The sequence below is a fragment of the Gossypium hirsutum genome, chromosome D13 (genome assembly GCF_007990345.1).
Source record: "Gossypium hirsutum isolate 1008001.06 chromosome D13, Gossypium_hirsutum_v2.1, whole genome shotgun sequence".
NCBI classification, from domain to species: Eukaryota; Viridiplantae; Streptophyta; class Magnoliopsida; order Malvales; family Malvaceae; genus Gossypium; species Gossypium hirsutum.
Window position 1 is genome coordinate 2,866,809 of NC_053449.1, and position 22,793 is coordinate 2,889,601.

At 30.2% G+C, this 22,793-nt stretch overlaps 1 protein-coding gene and 2 long non-coding RNA genes across 3 annotated transcripts; 1 reads left to right on the forward strand and 2 right to left on the reverse strand.

Moving 5' to 3' along the window:
• Window positions 1-1,667: 1,667 nt before the first annotated feature.
• LOC107918873 (probable transmembrane ascorbate ferrireductase 3) lies at window positions 1,668-2,926 on the reverse strand. The gene is made up of 4 exons (XM_016848452.2): window positions 2,606-2,926; window positions 2,482-2,530; window positions 2,201-2,400; window positions 1,668-2,109 (listed from the first exon to the last, which is right to left on the reverse strand). Exons 1-4 carry the CDS (start codon window positions 2,777-2,779, stop codon window positions 1,852-1,854), a joined length of 681 nt encoding a protein of 226 aa, XP_016703941.1. The 5' UTR covers window positions 2,780-2,926; the 3' UTR covers window positions 1,668-1,851.
• A 1,509-nt stretch (window positions 2,927-4,435) lies between these two features.
• LOC121225589 (uncharacterized) lies at window positions 4,436-5,159 on the forward strand. The gene is made up of 2 exons (XR_005923451.1): window positions 4,436-4,534; window positions 5,037-5,159. It is a non-coding gene; the product is annotated as an uncharacterized lncRNA (long non-coding RNA).
• An 8,532-nt stretch (window positions 5,160-13,691) lies between these two features.
• LOC107918896 (uncharacterized) lies at window positions 13,692-15,106 on the reverse strand. The gene is made up of 2 exons (XR_005923452.1): window positions 14,614-15,106; window positions 13,692-14,515 (listed from the first exon to the last, which is right to left on the reverse strand). It is a non-coding gene; the product is annotated as an uncharacterized lncRNA (long non-coding RNA).
• Between the last annotated feature and the right edge of the window lie 7,687 nt (window positions 15,107-22,793).

Consider the following 22,793-nt stretch of genomic DNA (forward strand, 5'->3'; position numbering starts at 1 on the left):
ATGGACTAAAGATTTTCAACACAAACAAAACCAAAATCAGTTAAAAAATCAACCAGAATCATTCATGGAAAGAAAAAAAGAAGAAGCAAAGAGCCTCATGACAACCTTGCCATCGGCTCCCACAAGCATAAACTCATTTTGAATCAACCCTTCCTCTCTCCTTCCTTTAACGAGCACCTTGACAAACACCTCCGCAACCTTCACCTCACTGAAGAATAAGGGAGTCTAAAATTGAAGCTATGCCAGAGAGGAGGAAGGAGAAGGTAAGAAAGAGGGGCTTCAATCCGTGCTTGGCATTTTGCATCAATTTTAGGTCGATTTCGGGTTCAGATTCATATTGTTGTGGTGCTTTACTACCACTAAGTCGTTGTTATATTAGTTCTGAATGGAACTTTGACTTGAATATTTTACTAATTTGATTTCGAGAAATACTAAAGAAGCATGTAATGATTTAATTTTTTTTAGTTTTGTTTTGTTTTTAATTTGTTATTGTACTCTATTGAATGATAATCTTTTTTATTTTTCGTACATATTAGTTCTTTAACAACGTTTTCGAGATTTTATTTTCCTATAAATTTTATATAAAATTTCTAAATAACTTTGAGGGTTTTTTTTTATACTTTTTATGTAGAATCGTAGTTAAAAAGTTGAAGATTAAAATTGTTATTATAACAACTAAAAAATGTCGGGTAATCAAAAAAATTATTTTCGTACTTTAATGATCAAATTGTAACTTTTTTAATTAAATGACTAAAATGAAAACTTTTTCTATTCTAGTGAATTGTGATGTAGTGAATACTTTCTTACTTGCTTTCTTTTCCTAAAAATTCTTTATTCAAATTGATTTACTTTTTTTTTTCAAAAGAAAAAAAAGATAGATTCCTTGTTCTTTCTTTTGAATTTGAACTGGATCAGTGGTAAAATTACTCATGTTACTGGTTTACCGTTTAAATTAATAAATTATTAAAAATTTTAAAAGGAATAAATAATAAATTAAAAGATTCAGTTCGTACCAGTTCTCGAGTTAATCAGTTCAAAGTCCCTTTTTGAACTAATACCTCGGTCAATTCTTCATCCGATTGGTCGATCTATTCGGTTCGAACAACATTGATGACATAGAGTAAATTATTGACATTGAATCCAAGTAAATCAAAACATTACCTGTAAAAATATCATAGAAGCTCCTGGATTAAGAGTTAGATTGCATTTGGTCCTCTTTATTTAAAAAATTGGCAAATTAGTCATTGTACGTTATATCAAAGAGCATACTAGTCTTTTCATTTAAAACTCCATCCATTTTTACCTTTAACTGACTACGTGATTGAAATAGCGAGTAGGTTGTTCTTTAAGTGGTTTTCAAATAATTATTAAAAAATTTATTTATTTTTAAGATCTGCATTGAACTAATGATCAGTTTGCTCTTTTTTTTTGTGAATTACAACAAGACAAAGTCCGAACAACAAATGCGACTAGTGCAGCTCGAATCTAAGCCACACATGGGGCCATGAATACCCTGATCATCAAGCCATTAATACATGGGGTTCAATCAGTTTGTTCTTTAATGTAACATATAATGGCTAATTTATTCTATTTTTTAATAGAGAAAGTATAATACAATTTAACATTTAACGCATACGCCTCAACGATACTATTACCAAATACTAGCATTTTAAAAAATAAACTTTTAAATTAAGATACCTAACAACCATTTTGGGTTGATAAAATTATAAACATGAATTACAACATCAATCCAATGTAAAATTCACCCAAAAAAAATAAAAATAAAAATCACACACACGATTGAAAAGAAGGAAAGAAAAAAGGGGGTTGATTAATTAAAACAGTAATTGATCAAACATAACGGGCAAGAGCAACACTGAGATCAACAAATATGCCGAACAAGAGGATAGACAGTCCCAAGAAATTGACCAAACGAGCTTCACGGTTACTGCGCAGTCCAATGAAGGTAGCTTTCTCCAACAATCCAGTGAGAGCCGCCGCTATCGACATGTATAGCAATGTCCGGCCACCGCATATGTGCCATGGAAGCAGGCTTTGTCTTGTTACGTCTGGTTGAGTGAACATAAATGTAATCAACCCTGCTAACCACTGCACCAGCCCCCACAATAATCAAATTTATGTAACAATAATTTATATAACTCCCAAAAAGTTTAGGATAATATTAAAGTCTGAAATTTACCTGCAACACAAACAAAGAAATGGCGGCGATACCGATCCATGAATGCAAACTGTAAACGTCTTCAATGTTGGTCATATCGTGGTACTTGAAAACAGCACAAAGTCCCACCACTGCAAGCACAAATGCCAGAAGCTGAAGTATCATATGGACTACCTTCTGCACCATGTGTGTCGCTTGTACTGTCTTGTACACCATCATTGCTACATTTTTTTTTAACATGATCAGAAAAAAAAAATGATTCAAAAGTTGATTTTTTTTCCATGATCAGTTTTGCCAATTACCTTCACCAGACAGAAATATGAATCCGCAAAACATAAGAAACGGGTGAACCTGCATGCATGAGAAACAATGAAATCATCTTTTTCATAATTACAACATGTAAATATTTGGGTTGGTTTTACTTACATTGAAAACACGAACAGCATTGTAAGAATCATATTCGATACCTCCACGATAATGCAGCAACCAAACGAGCATGAGGGCGAAAGCCAAAATCCCAAAGACGTGAGCAAATATTGTTAGACGAGAAGCTGAACGTTTATATGGGGAGACAACTACGTGGTGGTGGGTGGAATGCATGGTGATTAAAACTCAGGGAGTGGGATTGTTGACATGAAAGAACAAAGGATGAAGGCTTAAATATATAATTATGTAATTGATTCTGCTAAACTGGCAGGGTTTCTTAGAGGAAAACTTTTTCAAAAATCTACACCTTTGGGATTGCTTATTTCAGGGTTTTGGCACTTTGGATGTAGGAAAACTTTGAGCTTGGGCAAAGCATCATCCGTATTAGTGAATTAGTTGCAAAAATTACTAATTTTATTACAGCAAAAAGAATAAAAGGAAAGGGAGTTGTGTAAACTTTCTCGTCCAAGCAAAGGCTATAGAAGTAGTAACTAATTAGAGGTTGAACCTGAAAGTTGTGGATTTAATCCTATACTTTAATTTTATCAATTTTAGTTTATGTACTTTTCGAATTGATCAAGTTTAATTTATATATTCGAATTTTGAAATTTTAATCCCGACTCAAATAGTAGCAGTTAGATATCTAATCATGTACTATATATAAAATTATAGATTTAGTTCATAGTCTCCAATTGAATCATTCTAAGTAATGGTGGAGCCTGTATTTTTTTTAGGGGGCTGAAATTAAATTATATATTTACGATAGTAAATATATAATTTCATTATTTTAATAGCCTATATCTTTATAATTTTTAAAGGGTTAAATCAAATTTTTATAATTTTGGGGGGTCAAAGTATAATTTTACCATTACTAATTTAAAATTTTATAAATTATAAAGGGTCTAAATTAAAAATTTACCATTTTAAGAGGGACCATGGCCCCTCTAGGTCTCCACTGCGCTTCGCCACTGATTCTAAGTCACTATACCTTTCAAATTTTGAAATTTCAATTTTAATATAAATAACAATCGTTAATCCAATTTTTAATGAATAATATGTAAAAATAATATTTTTTTGTGAGAACTAACATTTAAATTTAAAAAATAAAAAGTCTAAAAATAACTAAATTAAAATATAAATATTAAGTCCACAATTTTTATAAATTATATAAATTAATAGTAAAATTTAATCTAACTCAAATTCATACAAGTGTTTGCAGCTTCACCCTCACTTTAGACGTGCCCCACAAATCTAATAGAACACATGGAAACTTAATAAAAAAGAGAAAACTCTATGTGTTTAAGATAAAAAATAGTCTTAGTTTAATTGGTATGAGTATTGTTTTCAATGCAAGAGGATGTGGGTTTGAGTGCGCTAAAACGCATTATTCTCCTATCTATGGATTAGGGTGGAACTATGGATAATTCCAAACATTTTCTTAAAAAAAACAGATATAATTAAGAACCTGTAATAAAATTGTTAAAATGAATTACAAAAAAATCATTTTAATGATAAATATTTTTTTGCAAATCTACTATAAAAAATGAATGAAAGCCATAAATGCTAAGATTAGTCAAAGATAAAATTTCTCTTTTTCTAATTTTAAATATTTAATTTTCAGAAATATTGGTGCAATTATGCAAATGCTTAATGGTTATTTAACCATTACCAATTGATGTGTTAGTGGAGCATGATGATTAAACCACTTAGCCTTTAATTTATAATTTTAACATATAATAACCTTAAATAAGTCAACTAAGCATGATTAATTAACTTAATTAAAAAGGCTAATTATAGTATAAATATTAAGAAGTGGAGGAGAGAGAGAGAAAAAGTCTTCCTCTCCCCTTTGTGCCGTCCAAAGATTGAAGGGAAAGGAGGAAAAGCTTATTTGTTTTTCCATGGTTTTTACCATCCCAAATTGATAAGGTAAGAATCTTTTTTCTTCATTGATTTTTATGAATTTATAAACATCTCAACTTAACGTTTATTACCCATTAATTAGATTTTCAAATTGTTAAGTTGAATACAAGTTGTCAATAATGGATAGTTGATGAAATTGAGCTTAATTTTGACGAGAAATTGAAGTATGAGTTTTGAGCATGTTAGGACTAAGTTGAAAAGTAGAGAAAAGTGTTGGATTTGTTAGAAATTTAACTAGGCTTTACAGATAATTTTATGATATTAGAGACTAAAGTACCTAATTGAATAAAGTAAAAACTTTTAGGGAATTATGCTATAGATTAAAAGTACAAAGTCCCTAATGAAAATATATGAAATCGGACTTTGATCCGATGTTAAATATCGAAAGATATGAGTTTTTCAGATATAGGAACTAAAATGAATAAAATGAAAACTATGTTTGATTATATGTTTTCATGTGATTGGGTGAAAACTAAAATCGTTTCTATACTTGAATTATCATACGTAGCTAAAGATGACATCAGGCCGTCTCGAGAGAAAGGGAAAGCGAGACCAATAGACGAGTAGCTAACACAGTTTGTGCTTCCATGATTTGAATTCAATACATATACATATATTTATATGACTTGTATCAAACTATCTTGATTGAGGTGATGTCCTTACTTATCTTATGAATTTGGTAAGTATTTCATGGTTGGTAACTTGTGAAAGATATGGTGATATGTATGTGATGATATGAAATGATATGAATTGGATTGGATTGGATTGGATTGAGCATGATATAAATTGGTATTATATGAAACTACGATATGTGATCATGAATATATGCGTGTTTGGAACATTTGTTACCCTATTAACTGTCTCAGGTGGAGTTGGGTATAATTGGCATGTCATAGTATTAGTGTACGAGATTATACTTTGGTTTATACCAATGAGGCACAAAGCACAAGTTATACTTCAGATTTTTTGATGAGGAGCGGAGAGCAAATTATCTTCGGACGTACTGATGCATTGGTTGCCAGATATATAGGTGTGATGGTTGGATGATCTGTGTGTCCGTCTTGCCATATGACATATGATATGAAAATTTAATAGAAAATAGTGTATATTGTATATAAATATCTAAGTGACAAAACATGACATGTGAAAGATCATGCGAACCGGTTAAAACGAGCACTGAAGGTCGATATGGATATAAAGTGAATCAATGGATTCAAGATGGAAATGAGAAAATGAAATGAACTTTGTGACATGTTATGATACATATGAAATGTGGCATGATGATAAATGAGATTTTATGTTCATATATTACATGCCTAATGAAATGTGGAATGAGATTTATGCACATGAGACATGAAATGCAAACTTCATACTGGTTGATAATTAGATATAAACTGATTGTCTCTATTATCTTGTTTCTATTTGGATTATTAATTCAAATCATGTTAGCACCATTAAACCGTATTGCTCAACGTACGATTTGTTATTTCGGTACGCAAGTATCGTGATTCTGAAGTTTCAAAGTGATTGGCAACATCTAGATTCAACCCTCTCGACTCAGCAAGTTGTGTTGTTTTATTATGTTAATGGTATGTGGCATGCACCTAAGGTTTTGAGTTAGATTTTAGGTTGAATTTGTCATTTGGTACATATGATGGAAAAGGTTTACATTTTGAGCATAACCTTATGTGTTTGATGACAAATATGTATGAACATGTAGTAAATTAATGTTTATTTGCCCAATAGGCCATGTTATACTTATGATTGAATTGTTTCTTGCTTGCCAAGTAAATGAATGCATTACGTTCCTGATATCATATATTGATAGGTGTTTGATATGTAAAAGGATTGTAGTTTGGTATTTAAACTAATGTCTAAATTGCATTAATGTTGAGTTTTTGGGTCACATAGACCATTTGGTATTTGTACCTGGTAGATTGGTGAAGAATGATACAAAATTTAGGGGAATCTACCCTCAAGGTTGCAACACTCCCCTATTGGTGTCATGACATCAAGCTTTGTTTCCATAGTCACAATGTCGAATTCCCTTGTCCTCAATGTTGCAACATTCCCTTGCTGAAGTCACGACGTCAACTTCCTATCTTCAAGGTCGCGACTCACCTCGATTGAAGTTGTGACGTCATGCTCCTACTCTCAGTGGTCGCGACATGCCTCCTTATAATTATGGCATTACCTTTGTATTTTACAATTTTTACGTTTTAGTCCCTTGTTTATCATCGGTGTTTAAAAAGAGTTTTTAAAAGCTCATTTATAACTCGAAATTGATTAAATAATGTATTTAATTAAGTTTTGGAACCAAATGACTTGTATAACTTGTTTATTAGATATATAAATGAAATCGTAGTTGCTTCGACAATTAATGTAGCATCTCACATTCGAATTCGGCAATCGGATTGAGTGTGGGGTATTATATTTTACCTTTCTTTAGAAAACAATAATGCAATTTTCCCGTCACATCTTTAATATTTTAATATCACATCTTTATTAAAATGTTTGAACTTTAACTAAAATGACAAATTTTGTAAACATTGAGGATTAAATTTGTTGATTTTTTATATTTGTTAAGTATGACTCCTATTTTCAGTCAAATTTGAGAAATAATCTTTTAGTTAAACTCTGTTTATTTGTTTCAGTCAAACACTGATTAGTTTAGACTATTTTGTTATTATTTGACATATGAATTTAGCCTATAAATAGGCTCTTTTACAACCTTAGTAAAGACACCCATTAGAGATTAGAACTCATAACACATTTAGAGAATTTTGTGTTTACGTTTTGAGGGTTCTTTGTTTTCGGGTTTTTGGGGTTTAGTTTTATCTCCATTTTTGTATTCTTCGTTCTTTTGCCATTATAGTAAAATTATCTTTGCCCGTGGTTTTTATCCTCTTTGGAGGGGTTTTTCCACGTTAAATTTGTGTGTTCATCTTCTCAATTTATTTCGCTATTTTTTGTTTTTTGTTGCTTAATCGGATCGATCCCTAACAAGTGGTATCAGAGCTAGTTCAATTTTCATAGATCAGCCCATTCAGATATGGCAACAACAAGGTTTGAAATTGAGAAGTTCGATGGTGAGACAAATTTCAATCTGTGGCAAGTTCGGATGATGGAAATTCTAGTTCAATCCGGTTTGAAAAAGGTTGCTACCGGGAAAAAGCCTGAGAATCTAAATAAAATAGAATGGGAAGAGCTTGATGAAAAGGCCTTGTCTGCAATCCAGTTGTGCCTCGCGAATACGGTATTGCAGGAGGTATTGATGGAGAAGACCTTACCCGCCTTGTGGAAAAGGTTAGAAACTCTTTATGCGACTAAGTCTTTGGCTAGCCGTTTAGTGTTGAAACAACGTCTATTTACATTTCGCATGAATGAATGTGAGCTTCTTAGAGATCACATCAGTCAATTCATTACTCTTTTAAATGATTTAAAGAACGTTGAGGTTCATATTGATGATGAAGATCAAGCTATGTTATTATTGTGCTCTTTACCCACTTCATACAAGTCTTTCAGGGAGACCCTGATTTTTGGCAGAGACAAAATCTCGTTCGAAGATGTGAAGGGTCATTTGTTGAGTAGAGACAAACTCGACAATGAGCTTCATTTGGATAGAAAGGCAGATAGGCAAGCTTCCATTTTAGTAGCATCAAAGAAACGAGACAAAAGGTGTCGATATTGTAAAAAGTTAGGTCACGTCAAAGTAGATTGTTATAAACTACGAAATAAAGGAGCTGCTAAGAGAACGAGGAAGATGTAGCTAGTGCTAATTTGACTGATGAAAGCGGTGATGATTTCTTGTTAGTGTCAACGAGTGATAATTCCAAGCTCATGTCCAAGTGGATCCTAGATTCAGGATGTTCTTTCCACATGTGTCCCAATAGAAAATGTTTCTCTACATACAGTTCGGTTGAAGGTGGAGTTGTGCGCATGTGAAATGATTCATCTAGTAAGGTAGTTGGTATTGGAACTATTAAAATCAGGACACACGATGAGACAATTAAGACACTCTCAAATGTTAGGTATGTACCTGATTTACGAAAGAATCTCATCTCCTTAAGTATTTTAGACTTGAAAGGATGCAGAATCAACATCGAGTCAAGTGGCATTAAAGTATCTCGTGGAGCTCTCGTTTTGTTAAAAGGTAAAAGAACTGGCAGTCTTTATGTTCTGGAAGGTTCTACAGTGACCGGTGAAATCAGATGTCCCTCGTTCGTTACAGAGTCGAAGTCAACTCATTTGGAGCGGAGGCAACTTGGTCATAGGAGGGAAAAATGTATGACCGTTTCGTTGAAGAGAGGTTCTCTTTTGGATGCAGGTTTTGAAAAGTTAGGGCACTGTGTTCGTGAAAATCAGACCCGGGTTAGTTTTGATTTGGCAGTGTACAAGTCGAAGGCTAGAAGTCTTCCAGTTTCTAAGCACAGATTAGACTCAGTTAATTCCCTGCATAGTTCAAGATAGGCTCGTGGCGGGCTTTGGCAAAGATGGCGTTGTGGAAATATGAGTCAAGGTGGAGATTTATTAAGTATGACTCCTATTTTCAGTCAAATTTGAGAAATAATCTTTTAGTTAAACTCTGTTTAGTTGTTTCAGTCAAACACTGATTAGTTTAGACTATTTTATTATTATTTGACATATGAATTTAGCCTATAAATAGGCTCTTTTACAACCTTAGTAAAGACACCCATTAGAGATTAGAACTCATAATACATTTAGAGAATTTTGTGTTTACATTTTGAGGGTTCTTTGTTTTCGGGTTTTTAAGGTTTAGTTTTATCTCCATTTTTGTATTCTTCGTTCTTTTGCCATTATAGTAAAATTATCTTTGCCCGTGGTTTTTTATCCTCTTTGGAGGGGTTTTTCCACGTTAAATTTGTGTGTTCATCTTCTCAATTTATTCCGCTATTTTTTGTTATTTGTTGCTTAATCGGGTCGATCCCTAACAATATTTAGCATCAAATTAATAGAATGTGTAAACATTAGAGAGCTGAATTTGTTATTAGACCAATAAAAACACCTACGTCAGCTTTCCGTCACTCATCTAAAGGCTACTAAAGGGAATTTGACTAAAATATTTAATTTCAAAAAGTTTAGTGATTAAATCAGAAAAACTAATAGTTGAGTGACCAAAATAGAACGAAGCCAATAGTTCAGTGACATTTTTTGTACTTTACCCTACATTTAATTTCTTTCATCTATAATTTTCCTATAGGCTCAAAATTCTTTAAATATTGTACAATTCTAAAGTATTTTTATTTATTTAAAAAAAACTATATGCATTTAAAAAAAATTTACAGTCACTAATGTATAGCTTATAACAAAACAAACTAAAATGCTTCTATATTTATAAAATACTTTTAGTATAACTAGGCTTAATATTTTTAAATAAATCAAATTTTAATATATACTATTTTTTGTTTATTTTAAATTATGATTAAACTAATATATTTTGTATTTGTGTTATACTGTAAATAATATTATTAAATTATACTATAAATATGATTTTATTTACTCTATTTAAATTATTTGCATATATTTTAATATTTTTATTACAATTGTATATTACTTTAAATTAAACTTTATTTTTAATTATTAAATCTTTTATATATTGCTTCATAGAAAAATTAATTAATAGACTGTAAATGTTGGTAAAATATTAAATTTTGAAACTATTTTTTTAATAATAAAATATGATCACAAATTTTATCATTTTATATTTTGGTGCCTACAATATAGACGACAGTTTTTTAATTCATTTATATTTTGTTTAATAACAATTTAAGAATATATATATTCAACTCATGTATCGCGTGGATAAGAAAATTAGTACAAATCTAAGATAATTTTAACTTTTTTATTTTTATTTTTTCTGCGTGTCTTTGATAATGTCGTACGGTTTTTCAACTAAAAATTATTGATATATTGAGAGAGAAACTTCACGAATTTGGGTCATAAAATTTCTTTGGTGTTAGTGAAATAGACTCTTTGAAATCTAAGGTCCTTAATAGATTTTAGATGCTCGAAATCTATTAGGTTGAATGGTAAGAAATTTAATATATTTAAATTCGTGAATGGAGAAAAACTTGTCGTTCAAGCATTTGATGTGACTTGACTTTAAATTTTATCGATATTCAATTTGATTCAAATTTTAGTTAACCCTAAATAGAATGCTAAGACAAAATATGTCAAGGTTGGATAATATATGAATCTGATTTTTAGGTATTTAGAGTCACCTTCAAATATAGTTGTAATAGAAAAAGACTTATGATGGGATAAATCATCTGGGTCTAAATTTGGCAATATCTTTCCTATTAGGATTTTTTTTTGTCCAAGTTAATTCCTGAGCTTAGTAATTGTTCTCGGACTTGAACTTGGCAATTGTTTCTATATTGGGGTTTGAACTTTAGGGTTTTCAAAGAAATATCAGAAATTAACTTCGACAAAAAAAATTAGGCTCCAATGTGGGAACAACTGTAAAGTTCAGAGACTAACTTGTACAAAATAATTCCAGACCTCAATGTAGGATCAACAATACTAACTTGAAAAACAATACAAGCTCCCAAAGTTATTTAACCTTTATAAATTTGTCAAGTTTGGTGTCATGAAAGATTGATCTTCAAAAGAGAAAACAACCAAAAAAAAAATTGTATTTGGAATGTTTAGTGAATCAAGTCAATAAAATGTTTGAAACATATGAAGTGAAAACAAAGGAAGAAATTGCCTGGAAAATTCACAAGCTCTATAGTTTTAGAAGAAAGATATATTTAAGTGACAAAATTATCATAACACAGTCTAATAATTATTTTTGAGTTAATTTGAACAAACATTTTTAAGCTATAACCCTCAACTCTAAACTTCAAATCATTTTAATTACATTATTAAACTGTCGAAGTTATATCAATTAGATCTTTACGTTACCAAAATCCTTAATTTAATTGTTAAATGACACTTTAATTCTATGTGACAAAATTGTAATTGAAAATTTTAAGAAAATGAATATTGTAAAAGTATATGTTTTGAAAATATTAGTTTCTGAAACTTTTACAAAACCTTTATCGTTCACTTTTTTTGCATTTTTCATTTTAAACTTAATTACATAAGATTTGATACGTTATTTAATGGTTAAATTAATAGTTTTAGTAACAAGAGGACCTTATTAATATAACATTGATAGTTTGGGAGTATAATTAGGATGTTTTGAAGTTTGGGGATCAATTTAGAATGAAGGTCATAGCTTGGGGATGTAGGGTAGAATAACTCATTTTTCATACAATGCCTACCCTACTCATAAATCCCCCAAATCCTTAAATCGGAGAAAAATACGCTCTTAAGAGCGCTTAGACCCACGTCTTCCTAGTTGAAATTAGACTTTAATAATTATTAGACATAACAGTAAATCTAGACCTCAACGCTTACATTCTTTTGTTAATTTGACACTTATTATTTTTTAGCTAAATTTGGTCATTAACATTTCAAAATGACTCAAATCGTTTTTCTTTAACGAAAATATTGACTAAAACATTATTTTTAACGATGTTAGTGTGACAATCTGTGTGGCATCCACGTGTACTTCAATCCAACATCACATTATTTGTCTTATATGCCACATTAACAAATAATTTAAAATTTATAAAAATATCCAAAAATTATAAAATTATAAAAAAAATTATAAACATCCGCATGAAATACACGTGGATTGTCATGTTTTTGAAAATTTAACATTTTAGTTGGTATTTTCATTAAAAAAATAATAATTTGACTCTTTTTTAAACGTTGATGGAAATGTTCGACTTTTTTTTTAAATGTTGAGGGTCAAATTTAACTAAAAAAATAAGAATCAAATTGACAAAAAATGTAAACATTAATTGCTAAATTTATCATTATGTCTTATTATACTTAAAGAATTATATACTCAAATTTTGTAATTGGTGGAGTTCATGACTTTACAATGTATAAACAAAAACTATTTACTTCATTTCCTAAGTCAAATTTTTTCTTTAAATCGGAATATTTCAAATTTTACTTTTAATTTTCTAAGAGAAGATAAGTATAGAAAGAATAAGCAAAAGATGAGGAAGTTTTTGAGTGGTGGCAAAGTGACAAATGGAGAGGTATTGAGCTGTGCAATCATGGGATGAGACCAAACACCCAACACTCCCCATCACATTTTGTCAAACTCAAAGGCCAAGTTGCCAACCCCTTGGCCATTGGCTCCATCCTATTTCCCACCACTATTTGATGTATATTTGGCCCTTTTCTAAGCCCTCCAACTCTCCATTTTCTATGTTCTCTCTATATCTCAAATTCTCAAAAAAAAAACCTCTTCTTATCCCAAGTTTTGAAGTACCCAATTCTCCGAAATCGACTGATTGGCACTTTGCTAAAATTTACTCAACTATAATAAATGAGTCCCCACATTCCTTTTAGGGTTGCAATATGCTTGGGAAAACAATAGCTATTATTCACTCCAGGTTTGACATGTCGAGAATGTACATAAATGGACCTACTAAAACTAATAAGAAAAAGGAGTGGCTATATCCACAATTTATGTTTTTTTAACAATCTCATTATAAGTTCTGGTCATATCTATTCTTTTTGACACAATTCTTAGAACTACCCATAGCCCCTCTCCAATCTATAAATAAGAGGATAACGTGCTTCAGCGTACTCAAACTTACGTCCTCCTGCATTAATAACAATACCCATACCAATCAAGTTAAGATCCACTGATCAACCACAATAATGATATAATTATATTCTGTCTTTATTGCTAAAATTTGTGAATTTTCCTTATATAATGTCAACATACTTTTCATAATATAATTAATATAAATATGCTTTTTTAAATAATTAATATAAATATGCTTTCCAATAAAATTGCAATTGATTACATTTCATATTTTATTGACATTAATAGTTTTAATTTATGATCACATCATATATTATAAAAAAAATTGATGTAAAAATATAATTATAAGAGAGAGAAAAATGAAAAGATTGGTGATGGATTTAAAATTAAGTTAGTTCATATTAATGTATATGATCACTATTTCATATACAAATGTGCTATAATAAAATATCTTACTAAGTTAGGTGTTACAAGTCAAGTGACACCAATTCAATTGATAAAAATACGAAAAAGTTAAAGTTGTCGTTTTAAAAAATATAGAGATAATTAGGCGAATACACAGTTCAAAGTGGCTTTAAATGGCTAATGACTAAGACTCTACACCTGCAGGATTATATTACAGACCAAATTACCAAAAAATAATATTTTACAAAGATTTGAAATCTCCTGATCCTAAGTAAAATAAAAATACATCTGTGGCGAGTTGCCAATAATTTTCTTCTGACACTCAGTACTCTTAGACTTCGAAGAATCAGGAGCGATGCTGCATGTTCAGTCTGCTCAGTTGAAGAAGAAACCGTGGAACACCTCTTTCGAGATTGCGAATTCACAAAACAGGTCCTACAGGAAGTTGGGTTGGACACCTCGCACATAAACGCAAGTCATACATGGAAACAATGGTCAGCCTCTTTCTTCCAAATGAATAATATTAAAATATGTACTACCATGGCAATTACTATTTGGGCAATATGGTACCACAGAAATAGAATTTACTACGAAGGAAAAAAGGAAAGGGTACAAGAGGTTGTCGATTTTATTAGAGCTATTTACGAGAGTTAGGGCAAGTTAAATCCTCAATAAAAACTAGACTCAGTCCAAGAGAGGTATTTTGGAGACTCCCCAAGGAAGATCAGGTCAAAGCCAATTTTGACGCAGCGTATTCACAACAAGACATGACAGCAACTGTGGGAGTTATTATAAGAAATCATGAAGGATTTGTTATGGGAGCATGTCCTTACCCACTAGGAAGAATAGGGGATCCAACCACTACTGAAGCGAAGGCGTGTCTACATGCCGTCATATTTGGGGAAGAAATGGGCTTTCGAGATCTGGTTGTCGACGGTGATTCCCTTACAGTCATTAAAAAGCTTAAGTCAGATTCAGTGGATAGATCGGTGATTGGCAACATCATTAGTGAAATCCAAAGAAAAATACTCAGCTTTGTTACCTTATCTTTTGAGTATACCCCTCGAAAGACAAATGAATAAGCACATGCCCTTGCAACTCGAGAATACAACCTAGATAACCCATCCTATTGGATTGAAGAAGTACCAACAAAGATTGAACCCATCATTGCCAACGACCAAAGAAGACTCTAGAATCGGTAGAAATAGGACATTTTTGTCTGAGTCCGGGAATGCAACACAAAAACGCCTATCCTCACCACCCTCTGATGAACTCAGATTAAGGAGAAATCTGGTATGGTGCTTCAATGAGACTCTTTTGCAGTGATGAAAAGGCACAACCAGTATCCTCCACCACAACAACTATAGATGCAAGAAAGAGGAAATGTGATTCTGATTGACGATAGGATTTAGGCTTTTTTAAGTTTTCTTAGGTTTTTGCTTTGATTATGGCCTTAAAAGAGGTGTTTTAATTTCTTTTATTTTTTCTTTACTGTTAGGCAAACCTGAGGCACCGCCTCGGTTATTTATACTCTATTGACAGCTGAAATATGTTATAACTTTTAAACTGACTACATAAAAAATCATTTTCTCAATTAAAACTATTTTTTGTTATTTTGTCAAAAACAAACTACTCATATTATTCATGTAACATTTAATTATTAGTAAAAGAAATTATTCACATTTTTTAAATATCATTATTTCTTAAAATGAAAAATTTTATGTATGAAATATTATTTTTTAAATGTAAATTTTTATATAATATATTATAGTTTTACTCGTGGGACAAATTTTAGTCGTTAGTTATGTGTTTTACAATTTTTTTTTGTAGATAAACATGTTCAAGAGTCGGAGTACTATTTACCCAAATTTAAAGGCGCGCTCGAAATATGGGAGAATTTGGACAAAAGTATAAAGCTGAAAAAATGTGTTTGTGCAAAAAAAATTATGCTCATTTAAAATATGAGTCGAGCTTGGGCTCCAACATTTAAGGTCCAAGCCTAGTCCGTTTTCTACTTTGTAATATATTATTTTATTTTATTTTGATGTAGTATGTAATTTATATAAAATAAAAGAAAATATATAATATTATAATGTAAACATTAAAAGATATGTTAAGTTATCAATGTTTAAAATTTAATAAAAGAAATTCACTGAAATAATAAAAAAAGAACAAATATTAAATTAATAAATAATATATTTCTTAAAAAGAATTAAAACATAATATGGGTGAGACTAAAACAAGCTTAGGTTAGTCATTTTCAAATATGAGTGGGCTTGGCAAAACTTGAGGCCCTTATTTCAAACCGAACTAGGCTTGGGCGAACACAAAGTGCGCTAATATTACTACATAGGTTCAACTCGACCCGGTTTATAAACACTTCTATTTGGAGATTAGGGTTTAGTTAGCTCGTATATAAATATTTATGCAATCACTTGTTTATACATAGCAAGCAAACATATGAAATAACTTTAAATTTTAAAAATAATAACTACAAATATTTAAAATTTTATTTTAAATAGCATTTATACCTTATTATAATAACTACAAATATATATTAAAATTGAATAAAGTAGTTTTTTGTGATTTTCATCTGAACTTGTACTTAGTTAACACAGTCATAGCTAGTTATTCAAATAAGCTAGTATATATGTATGAATATGATCATTAATTTATAGCCGTCAAAATCAGACTATATTATAGTTTGAATAAAAATTGGTGGTTCAATCGATTCATCTGATACCATACAATTAGTAAAAATCGGTTGAATTGCTAAAAAGAACGGATCAATTAAAAATCAATTGAAATAGGTTAAAACTAGTTTAATCATTTAATTTTATTATTATAATTGATAAATGAATGTTTATATTTCTATCATTATTTATTTGTCTTTACTATTTTTTTTCCTATTTTCCTTGATTTTTGTAATTTTTTTATGAATTTTCTTTTAATTATGAATTTTTTCTTTATGAACCCAAGTTTCAATTTTTTTTAATTATGAATTTCATCTCTTTATTTTACGAAAATTCAAAAGTTAATATTTACTTTAATTTGTTAGATATGTTTCCTCATAAAATAATGAGTAAACTACAAAAATAGTCACTTTTGTTTGCCTCAGATTACATTTTAGTCACTTATGTTCGAAATGTTATGTTTTAGTCACTTATATTATCATTTTGTTACGAAGTGGTCACTCTACTGTTAACCTCCGTTACCTCCTTAACAACAGTCCTACATGGCAGTTCAAATGGGTTTTAAATGCCAACTTGATGTCCAGTTGCTGGGATGAAAATAGGTTTTTAATTAAATAAATTTAATTTGGACTGCCACGTAGGACATCCAAGTTGGCATTTAAAACCCGTTTAGATTGCCATGTAGGACCGTCGTTAGGGAAGTGATCAGTTTAACGGTAACGTAACATTACATCCAAACATAGCATTTTGAACATAAGTAACTAAAATGCAACATGAGGCAAATAAAAATGACTATTTTTATAGTTTACCCTAAAATAATTAATATAAAATTACATCCAAAAGTCCAAAGAACAGCATGAGATCCATCCATCATTCAAAATTATGTTTAAATTAAAAATGGAAGATTCTATAATCATAATTTGATGTAAATCTACACCTAACACACATTTGATTTTTAATTTAATTTGATTTATTAAAAAGGGATTAGGGTTTACTAATAAAAGAATAAAAGTAGGTTGAGAACCAAAATGCTATATTACAATCACATGAAGGCAAAAAACAGTTGATGGGACCATTTGCTTAACCCCCACACTTTATTAATGTCATGTCTCAATGGGACATAACCTCAAAACTTGCACTGAAAGAAAACCAAATGTTCATATTCTAAATTTCAATTTTTCAATGTATATAAAAATGATGGGATCCAAGGACAGACACATTGAAAAATCCCAACAAGATTAATTAGGATAAGATATGTTTCAAAATAATAATTAATGGAGACGAAGATGTCGATTGAGTCTTAGTTCAGTTGACATCAAAATTGTTGTCAGTACAAGAGAAATAGGTTCGAATATGTTGAAGCACATTATTCTCTTATTTAGGGATTAGGGAGGGACTATGAATAATTCTAAGCATTATATCAAAAAAATAAAGACTAAGAATCGTAATACTATACTCATATGAAAGGAAGTAAATCAAAATAAATATTAATAATGTACTAGTTTTTTTACGTATTAATTAAAATATTTTAATACCATAAATGGTTCTTCCGGTAGTTTAAATATATGATATTAAAATGATTTAAATAATTAAATATAAATTCGTATATTAATAAAGAAGAATTCAAAAGTAATATTATAAGATGAAGTAGGTAAAAAAATTATAAATATTTTATTTTTTTTAAATTGTAAAATATTAAAAATGAAATAAAGGTACAACAAATTCTTTTTCTTTTTACCAAAGAATATACCATTATTTTATTCTTAGTTAAAATGTGGTAAATAATATACTTACTTGTTTGAAAAAAAACAAATTTATTTATTAATTAATTTTAATTATAAAAATAAAAATCACTTTAAATTTAATTAAAAAAAATATTTTAAACTAAAACTTTGCTTATATATTCTCGTATATTCTTTTATGATTAGTGAGTGTAGGGCAGACAAACATTCCCTCGGTCCACATCAGCTTAAAGCCGAGGCATTTCCTTTTTATGTAATTGTATTTTCTTTTCCTTTAGGACGTTTGAGGAGGCAAGGAGCTGAATCTATTGTCCCCGTGTTTATGACTAAAATGCCCATGCCTGTTCTCCTGATTTTATACCCTCGTTATGAAATAACAAAGGTTTAATTGAGTTGGTGTCACTTATCAATCGATTTTTAATTTAATTAAAAAAATTATCAAACACTCGTCATTTGAGGATTTTTTTAGATCTTTTTATATTTTTATATAAAATCTAAAATTGTATACACATAATGAGATTTGAATTAAATGTACCATGATTTTTGATATTTTAAACAAAGTCTCGTTTATTTTTTAATTTTTTATAAATATATTTGTTACATATTTTTTTCACCCTGTATTATAATTTAATGGTTCATAAAATTTCTTAGGGATTATACCTAAATCATTTTTATTAAAAAGTGAATTTTGAATTAAAAAAAGGGGAAGATTAGGCACATGTAGACTTGATCTTGGGTCGGGCCACCCAGCTCGGTCCGAAGACCCACCCGAAAGTTGGGAGGTTTTCGGCAAAAAAGTAAGGCCGGTTTAGAAAATGGTTCGAGCCTTGGGTAAGCTTTTTTTGGCTTGGGCTCAGCCCGAATTTGCAAAAAAAAAATTTGTTGTTTTGCCACTGTTTTGCTGTCATCTCACTATTATATTGCTACTATTTTATTGTTATTATTTAGATATTGTAAAACTCTTATTTTTTGTTAATTTTGTTACTATTTTAGAGGCATTTACTTGTTAAGTTGCACCTATCTTAGTGTTATTTTAGTATAAAGACTTTTTAAATTTATTTTCAATTCGTTGGGAAACATTTATTTTAATATTTTTAGTGTATTTGATGTATTATATATTTTAAATTTATTTTTATATAAAAAAATTAATACGGATAGGTCGGGCCGGGTCAGGCCAAGCTCAAGTTTTAACTTTTGTAATCCGAGTTGGGCTTGGACAAAATTTTAGGCCGAGCTTGAGCCTATAAAATAGGGTGAAATTTTGTTACGGCCCGATCCATGATCACCTCTAGGCATATGGTAAACATTCCCAAAAATAGTAAGGAGGAAGGGATGTGAGGAGTTAGAGGTAGGGCTGCGCAAAAAAACGATCTGAATTAATATGAAAAAGATCTTAAAATTTTGTTAAATAATATACAAAAGCTATAAAATAAAATTCATTTTATCAAAATAAATTTAAAAAATTTAATATGAAAAAACAAAAATCAAATCGAATTATAATAAACAATTTTAAAAATTTAAATTTGACAGAACCGTACCGGCATCGAGTTAGAGGATGAAATAATTGAGATCTTCATTATATTGTGGAAAAGTGGCAATTGTAAGCTCACGTGCATGGAATCCAACGTAGGCAAGGGATTTAACATTGGACTTTGGGTGATGGATGGAACCCATGCTGTTCTCGGAAAACGTTTAAGAGATATTATGTTTTTCTTTTCGACCGAAAGCCGAGTGGGAGGCTTTATTTAACGGTGGGATTGAAAGTGATGATTGGGAATTGACCCCCGCCCCCTCCGCCCATGATTAACGGCGTTGACGTCCGGGGTGTAAATCACAATATTACAATCGGCCCTAACCCATTGCATTGCATTGCATGCATGCCTGCCCTTAAATTGCGCTCTAACTTGGTTCTGTCTTCCTCCCGTTTCTGGGAAATAGAAAATTCAAATGGTTAATAGATTTATTATTGTCTGCCAAAAAGTGTAACGGCTAGCTGATGCTGACGTGGAAGAAGACAAGATGTCACGTCTGCTCAGACAACCTCTGACCCATGGGGCTCCGCTTCCTGTATCAAACTATTGAAGCAATTTAAGAATATAATTTTATGCATGAAGTTTTTATTTCACTCGATTTTTACGTCTAATCATCTAAAACGAAACTGGTGTTGTATGCTAAATGCACCCCCAAAAGGATGTTGATGGCGGCTGGTGTTTGAAGCGTCTCAAAATCTAATTATTTATATACTGATGGCACGGTTAACGTTGTATCAGGGGATGTTGTTGTTGGGGAAGTGATTAGAAATCATCTGGACAAGTGGATTCTTGAGTATAATAGGCCGTTGGGACATTGTTTGATATATAATGTTGAGTTTTTGGGTATTTTGGATGAATTGATTCTTTTTTAGAATAGAGGATGTAACAAAATGTTGATTCGAATAAATAATATAAATGTTCTTCAAGCCATTTAGGAAATAGTCTCAACAACATCTTATTCAACACTTATCAAACATATTCAACAGTTTCTGTTGGAAATAGGCTAATGGGAAACAGAGCAGGTCCCTAAAGAAGAGAACATAGAAGCGGTTTGCATCGCTAAGATAGCTTTTGACAAAACTAAGTGCACCCCCAAAAGGATGTTAATGGTGGTGATTGAAAGATCTTGAAATCTATTCTGATTTAAGGCTTTGGCATTAGGCTGAATTATCCAAAAATGCTAATTTTTAATTATAATTATCGGATTAAGTCGGTTTTTGTAAATTGTATCGGATTGGGTTGATTTTGAACAAAACGCGTCCAGTTGGGCATGTCTTTAAGTGGATATATATGGAAGAAAAACACTTCCAATTAGATAAGTTTTCAGCTTTGGCCAAATGGATAAATGCTAGTGTTTTCATTCTTGAGTCCCGAGTTTGATTCTTCTTCTACTGACATTTGTATTTTTTATTTCATGTTGCTTCAAGCTTTTTAAATCTTTAATTAATTTTTTTAACATATTAGTTCTTTGGTTAGATGGTTAAATAGTTACAATTACATCCTTGAGTCTCAAGTTTAATTCATCTCCGACTCATATTTGTATTTTCTATTTCATGTTACTTCAAGCATTTTCAAATTTTAATTAATATTTTTAACTTTTTAATTCTTTCGTTAGATGGTTAGATAGTCGTAAGTACATTCTTGAGTCTCGAGTTCGATTCCTCTACTACTCACATTTGTATTTTTTATTTCATGTTGCTTCAATTTTTTTTAATTAATATTTCTAACATATTACCTCTTTTCGTTAGATGGTTAGATAATTGCTATTACATCCTTGAGTATGAGGTTTCCATTATTTTTATGAACATATTAATGTATTTTCTATTTTTAACTTTTAACTTTTTTATTTATAAAATGAAATAATTTTTGCAAATATCATTAATTGAAAGAAAATTAATAATATGCTTATAAAAATAATTAAAAAATCATCAAAACATTAATTAAAAAAAACTTGTAACAATATGAAATAAAAAAAAATAAAAATGCAAGTAAGAAATGAATCAAACCTGGAACTCAAGGATAAAAGCACTAACATTTAATCATCTAGCCAAAATTGAAAGTGTATCTAGTTGGAAGCGTTTTCCTATCATATCTACTGAAAACGCGTACAAAATCGACCTAATCCGATAAATTTTATAAAACCGACCTAAGTCAATCAGCATTTTTGGGTAACTAACCCTTGGCATTAGGCCTAATTTATTTTTTTCCCTATTGACAGATGACTTTGGGTATCGGTTGAACATAACCTATAGGATGCAAAGATGATGTATTGTTGTTTGGTTTGTTTACTTGACATTCTCTGCTTCATTCATTTCGTCTTGATTTGTGATTTTCTGCATTGTTCCTATCCTCCTCATGAGTACATCATCATTTTTTTATTCCAATGTCTTCAATGAATCTACTCTTTCAACCAAAATAGAATTTAAGAACGAAGTTAGAAATTTATTTTTGGGGCAAAAATTAAATTATAAAAAGATTAAACCGAAATTTTTCATCTTTGGGGGCCTTCCCCTTGGCGCCGTCCTTGTGAATTACCATTTAATTTATTATTATTTTGATATAATGTTAGGGGTGGGGATAGAGGTAACAAGGTCCGAATCCAATGTCAAATGGATATTTGACAAGAGATTTAACTACCATTTCATATAAGTCAAAACATCATTTGATTTATTGTATATATATCAATTTCTTAACCAAAAAAAAATCTAGATTAAATTTAAGGGTTTGGTTGAGATTAAATGGGTAGGAATGATGTTGATTCCTAAAACTCACCCGAATCCAATCAAACTCCACCATTGAGATGGATTATGTGTTTTAATTTTTGTAATTACAAAAAATCATATTATCCATCATTTTACTTTATATTTTTTTTTATTTCTTAAAGTATTTATTGGAGCGAATCTTATAATTAGGGTAGATAGTAACATTTTGCCTTATCTTTTATAATGAATCCAATAAACCAAATAGGATTTGCACTCAACCCCACCATACAAACCTTTGCATTTTATCATCACTGAATTATCAAGAAATTGTCAACGACATCTTAATTGTGTTGACACAAAATTCAATCATCTTGAATGATTAATGGCTAGTTTACTAACGAGGTTGAAAAATATAGTAAAAAAGAGTTTTTAAAAAATTTGATAATATTTTTTATTATTGTTAAAAAGTTAACTTAAACACGAAAAAATTGATTTAACATTAATTAAATGTGAGGGAAAATAACAAACATCACAAATTCGAAAAGCTTAAAAT

Coding starts and splice junctions, on each gene's coding strand:
- LOC107918873 (XM_016848452.2), bottom strand. CDS start 2,779: ATGCATTCCACCCACCACCACGTAGTTGTCTCCCCATATAAACGTTCA. Junction 2,531..2,605: donor ATGCTGTTCGTGTTTTCAAT/GTAAGTAAAACC, acceptor TCATGCATGCAG/GTTCACCCGTTTCTTATGTT. Junction 2,110..2,200: donor TTTCTTTGTTTGTGTTGCAG/GTAAATTTCAGA, acceptor GGGCTGGTGCAG/TGGTTAGCAGGGTTGATTAC.